Here is a 6,260-nt window from a genome sequence, read left to right as displayed (position 1 = left end):
CTTAGACAAGCTGAAAAACAAATGGTGGTACGATAAGGGTGAATGTGGAACCAAGGACTCTGGAAGTAAGGTCAGTCGATGCAGGTCTTTTGTACTGATTCCAAATTGCATTTTGACGTATTGTTCATATGCAAGACAAGACTTCTCTGACATCTATAGTATACATTTTGTTTATTTGCTACACATAATTTATCTTTTTTTTTAGTATTTGACTTTTTCTGCCACAAACTGTAACACAGTTTTAACACCGTGGCTTTAACACAAGGCACTGCTTTCCCAATTATTATTTTTTCTGTCATTGCCATGGAAATGAGCCATTTTTTGCAATATAAAATTAACTATTTTTTGTGAAAACTGTAATGAAAATAATGCGGGGAAAGTGCCTTACACATAGACTATTTCAATTGAATCACAGCAGTTAATAGTTGTTGATAAAATGCTATTTTTGCTCATTTTCACTCTTTACATTCATGATACTTTGACCATTATGCTGCTGTTCCTATTTACCAAACTGTTAATGAAAATTTGATTTATTTGTGTTGTTACTAGTTTGCATCGAGATGTGTCTATTAGATTCTTTGGCCTCCTGTGGTGTGATGAACAAGCATAGCCTCTTATTGAGATGAGTTACTCAAATTCAACTTCTCTAAGCGGAGAGAGCACTGTAGGGTGTCCTCGAAATCTTGTGGCTGCTCGGAGTTGAGGTTAGAGGCTCTGTTTGCACATTACAAGAAGGTGGAGAATGTAATAAACCCACTATTTAACCCTCTGAGATACAGTCAGAACCTCAGATTATAGGTTAGAGTCGCTGGATATCTCCACGCTCATAGGGTTAAACTGCAAATAGTAAAACTCTAATGAACAAATTTTAAAGAATATGTTTGGTAGGTAAGCAGCAGCAAAATGGTTTGATCTTTAGTGGGGGTTTTTTAACTTTAATGGAGCTATCATTCATCTAATATGAAATTGACTGTACTGTATGACAATGTTCCCATGAGAGTTATACGTACATGTCGCCAAGAATATTAAAAAAAAAAGATAGGGATTTTCAGAGCTGTCGACCTATGCGATACTGACCAGCTTCCTTACATGGTCAAGAGCTGAAGCCATTTTTTATACATGTAGTGTAGGGAAGGGGACGCTCTACATCCACCAGCAGATAGAGAGAACATTAAGAGTTGGCTTCTTTCTCCTTATTGTGGAGAATGGTTTGACTATGGCAGTCCAAAGTTCCTTTCAACTTTGTGACATCCATAGGAAAATCAGTTGAGTCAAAATTCTACCCGTAGCCCCTAAATACATCTTCAATTTTTTGTTGTTTGTAACTGTTAGTCTCCATAATATGCCATATGTAGGACAAGTTAGATAGAGTATGATGATGTACAAGAGCAGTTTAAATCCAGGCTATGTGAGGATCAGTTTGAAGGATACAGGCTGTATTTAGTTCTGCTGCTCATGCTCCACTGCAAATCTCTTAACTATGTTATTCACTTTCCCCCAGGACAAGACAAGTGCTCTCAGCCTAAGCAATGTGGCTGGTGTCTTCTATATTCTGGTTGGAGGGCTGGGGCTGGCCATGATGGTGGCTCTGATAGAGTTCTGTTATAAATCACGGCAAGAAACCAAACGGCTGAAATTGGCCAAGAATGCCCAGAATTTTAAGCCGGCTCCCCCGACCAACACCCAGAACTTTGCCACATACAGAGAAGGCTACAACGTATACGGAACCGAGAGTGTAAAGATCTAGAGGTACGTTGCCTCTGCTTACTGTCCGCACTGTCCCCCGGGGCAGTGTGGGACATTAATCATTTAGCTTCCTGTCGTATAAGTGAGAGTGAATAATGCCTTTGTGTGTGTTGCTGTGTGGCTGCTCCTTGTAAAATTGTTTACGGTTGACATTTTGGACACAACAGAACACACTTCCCCACTCAAGTACAAAACTTTGAGATATTGTTTAAGCCTTGTAACATATAGCAGCATGGATAATGCCTCAGGCAACATGATAGTACACACACAGTATTAGCAAGTTACCAGACACACAACCTCATGTTTTGTAGAGAATCATAGAACTGTTGTATTAAGTTATTGTGCATAAGAAATGTGTTTCATTCTGTGTATTATGTGTTGCATTGTCTGATTGTTAAGGATCAGTTGCCCCAAATTAGTGGAACTAGTTAAGTTTAGGCAACAAAACTACTTAGTTAGGGTTAGTAAAACATCAGCAATTAACCTAAAATGTAAAACTACTATCAGGAAGATGTAATGTGATGGCCTAAAACTTAGTTAACTTCAAATTGACTGTTTTGGTTTCACAAGATACCCTAACCCCCAGTCTTCTGAGTGAAAGCCCTGTGTTTGTTTGACCCATTTACCACAGCCTAACAGAAAACGTAATTATGGGTCATTATGAGCTGCTTGCAGCATAGTTCCACATGGGCGTTTGCTGTGTGTGGACAGGCTGCTCTAATGGTGTCTAGCCATGCAGATATTTTTGCTTTTACTTGCACAAGATATTTAAGCCTTCATCTCAATGCAATATATGTAAATGGAATTGTATTTTTTTTATTCCCGGCGTTAACAAAGCTGCAAACACAACATTTACATATTATTACTTTATAAAGTTAATATGACAAAGGTGTTTGCAAACAGTTTAGACTTACAGCAGACGCGGACAGCCTTAGGACAGGATAATTCCAATAATCAGTCTGTTTTGGGGTCCCTCAACTCCTGAGGAAAATACCTGGCTCTTTAGCTGCCAAATGCACAACTTTATTCACCATCTACTCACTTATTTGATCTGTTATTTTGTGCTGGACAGGTAGCGTACAGTTGCTTCTCAGAGCTTAAACACAGCGCTGAAAACAACTGTCTGCTGAATCTGATGAGGAGAGCGGTGAGAGTAAACCAAAACAATGAGCTAAAAGAGGCTAAGAAACTAAAAGAGTTTGACACTGAGTGACCCCTGTCACATTACGTAGTTAGATTTATTTGCACGTGGTTGATACAAAATTGTTCAACAGCAACATTCCTACAGTGTCGTTGTTACTCTTTGTGTTCCACAGAACACACTTAATAGCTTTCAAAGGAACTTTAGTTTTCTGTGGGAGCTTAGTAAGTAGTTCCACTGAAAAATCACTTAAAAACCACTCACATAAATACCACTAGGAATGAAGGAAGCGGGGATTAAACAAATATCTCTGTACAGCAGTTTGACAGCACTGAACCAAACAAAGGGGACCTTGAGAAGTGCACTGTTAAGTAAATTGTTAGTTATGTGTTTAATTGAATTGATTGCATGTGTATTCTGTTCTTTCTCATTAAACACCAAGTTTGACATGTTTGTTTACAGAAGTTGTACAACAGAGCAACGAAATTTAAAGGCCCTGCAAACATATTAAGATTTTTTATATAAGAGACTTCTGTGTTCGTGTTTTTTGTCTGTGTTCTTCTTATTGGATTCAAGTGGACAGGTCTCGGCTTGAAAAAGAACAGGCTGAATAGACAAAACTTTAGGACAGCTGGTGTGTTGTTTGCTTATGTTGCTACCGCTGCCAATCAAACTGAACCAAACTACAACCACACACTCCTGATAAAGGCAATAAGCTGAGTTTTTCTGCTAAAACTTGGAAGTTTCTGGAACTTTCTATTCAATTGTTGCTTAATAATCACAAATACTTGGTGTTATTTAAAAGAAAAACACATTATTTGAAACCAAGTTTTCAGGGGCTTTAAAAAATAAAAGCAATGTTTTTTGGTTTTTGTTTATACAAAAAAGGCTGGATGACAAGTAGTTCTTCAACTCATTTTTTAAATGCATGGGTAAGTTCAAACATTGAATACAGATTTCTTAAGATTCCTTTTTAAGTTGACATTTTCAATCTAACAGTCCCATATTTCCAACCCACATGAGTCATATGTACAGTAGTTGTATGTTTGTTCCTGCTGCCAATCACTATATATCTCAACTCTTTGCGTTTGCTTCTGTTCTGTATGTCGACACAGGTTTAGGAAACATTTCCATTGTCCCTTACAACTGTGACTGAACATCTATAAAAGGACAGGATCACGGGATTGAGCTCCAAGCCAAATCCTCTCGGGTGGACACGGCACGATTATCTGCAATGACAACACGACTGGACTGGTCACGGGAAGAGCCGATGCCGCTCCCTCCTCTTAGTGCCTTATGGAACTCCGAGTCCAATCAATGCAACTCATTCACAATGATATTGCTTTTAGCTTGAAACTCATACAAAACAGAAGAATGGTGCAGTGATTCAAATATATATATATATATATATATATATATATATATATATATATATATATATATATATATATATATATATATATATATATATATATATATATATATATACATACACATTTTACATGTTACAATGAATGAGAGAACTAAAGCCATCCTTTGCAACCCTAAGCACACTTTGAAGTGCCAGAAAGACAACAAATCTATCTTATATGACAAGTCTAATTGGTTTCTTGTAATCAATATGATCAGCTTCCTCTTCATCGTTCTGCTGCCAGATTTTCACTGGTTACATGTGTTCAAATCATTTTATTAGATATATTCAGTGCACTGTAAGCCACTGTTTATTAGAGAATACCTTTTATACTGCTGTAAGTCACTTATAGTGGCATTGTACTTGTTTTAAAAGACAGATGGATCTCATTGGAGCGAAATGCCATTTAGCCCAAAACAAAGTCGAGTGTATTGTTTGTACTCTAAACTCTGGTGCTGCTGCCACTGTCTTCTGACCGTTTGTTGGGACTCATGAAGATGAGAAGATGATCTGGTTTGGCTTTTACGCACTACAGAACCAGGTCATAATTCGCACTTCCAATACTGCCAAGAGTGTGTTTTGTATGACAAAGAGTGTGTAAAGCAAAGTATTCATGCTTGAGTAAAAAAAAAAGAATCTGTGATCCACAGTTTGTAAAATATCAAAGGAGCACTGACTCGCCCAAACAGTCTTTCCCTGAAATCTAGAGTCATTTGAGTCTCCTGTACGTTAACGTTAAACCAAACAAAAAAGGTGATTCAATTGTAGATTAACTGCAGTCCAATTAAAGGATAACAGTAATGGCTTTTGAACTGTAGTATTTTGGATTACCTTTCCATTTTCTTTGACAATTGCACATTTTACAATGAGATGTGGTTTGCTTTACATTTGATTTTACTTTAATGAGCATTACAGTGTTTGGTGACTTCACTAGTAAATGAAAATGAAAAATATATGAATAAAACGGAAAATAGATTTATACAAGGTTATACCAGGGAGAGCCCTGAAGCTTAGCACATTTCCGTATTGCTGTAATAATTTTCTTTCTTACAAACGACTGTGATTCCCTAGGATTTATGAAGACATGCTATCTAATCACCTAAAACCATGGGCAGATAGTTTTATACATAAAAAAAGAAACTGATAATGTAAAGTGAAATGAAGAACATGTTGAGAAGGATGTGTACATTTAGATAAAGGAGAGTTATTTATATTACATGATGAAAGATTGGTTTCCCTTTTTTGTCCTTTTTTTTTCTAGGACATTGCATGTGAAATCAGTGATGCTTGATGAGCTCTGCTACTCACAAACGGAAACACTAGTAATCCAGCCCTGGTTGTTCTTTTGTAAATCAGTTTCACCTTTTCTTTTCTTTTTTTTTTCTTTTCTTTTGTACACCTCACCTTCTGCAACAAAAAACAAAAGGCATAGTAGTGGGTACAAAAGAGCAAGAGATGCATGCGTAATTTGCTGAACCTCATCAAGGGAGGCGCTGTACAGAGACTTTTAATACATTTTGTAAATAAAATGTACAGAAAGAGCCCTGTGTCTTTCAATGTTAATGTCATTTCACAACACTTTTTCAACCATTATTTTCACATATTCAACCAACTATTTCAAGTCTTTGCTGACTAAAAACACTGTGGATGAATTTGTGGCCTGAGGGGGCTGCAGGATCTCGGCTCTGGTTAAACACACTTCATACTTTAACCCCAGTATGGCAGAGAATCAGCTGCCTGCAGACAAAATACACAAAGAAAGGAGTTTTTCCTGTAATATGTCCAATATTGAGCCATTAGTCAGTGGAAGTGTGTGTGCATGTTTTGGATCAATAGTAAGCACCATCTGCTTCACTCTCGCTCCCCTGCCTTGCATCCCCTGATTGAGGGCTCCATTGACAGCTTCATCTGGCATGGGATCTTTCTCTCTCTCTCTCTCTCTCTTTCTCTCTCTCTCTCTCT

The 6,260-nt window shown here is 37.4% G+C and overlaps 1 protein-coding gene and 1 long non-coding RNA gene across 8 annotated transcripts in view; one reads left to right on the top strand and one right to left on the bottom strand.

Annotated features, from left to right (window-relative positions):
* The window catches only part of LOC117951288 (glutamate receptor 3), an 81,368-nt gene extending 77,322 nt beyond the window's left edge, over nucleotides 1-4,046 (top strand). For 2 of the 7 annotated variants that reach the window (XM_034882934.1, XM_034882936.1), the window contains 2 exons: nucleotides 1,502-1,749; nucleotides 4,003-4,046. In XM_034882934.1, coding sequence (XP_034738825.1) covers nucleotides 1,502-1,747 — 246 coding nt within the window. In that variant the 3' untranslated portion in view covers nucleotides 1,748-1,749; nucleotides 4,003-4,046. Of the gene's footprint in view, nucleotides 1-24; nucleotides 1,069-1,501; nucleotides 1,750-4,002 lie in introns of those variants that run through there. The other 5 variants (XR_004658129.1, XM_034882937.1, XM_034882935.1 and 2 more) reach the window with 4 other exon arrangements.
* Nucleotides 1-6,260, bottom strand: part of LOC117951290 — a 33,823-nt gene that overhangs the window by 26,778 nt on the left and 785 nt on the right. The window lies entirely within an intron of this gene.

Source organism: Etheostoma cragini, chromosome 10, assembly GCF_013103735.1.
Source record: "Etheostoma cragini isolate CJK2018 chromosome 10, CSU_Ecrag_1.0, whole genome shotgun sequence".
NCBI lineage: Eukaryota > Metazoa > Chordata > Actinopteri > Perciformes > Percidae > Etheostoma > Etheostoma cragini.
The sequence above is the reverse complement of the archived record's forward strand: the minus strand, read 5'-3'. Positions and strand labels throughout refer to the sequence as shown.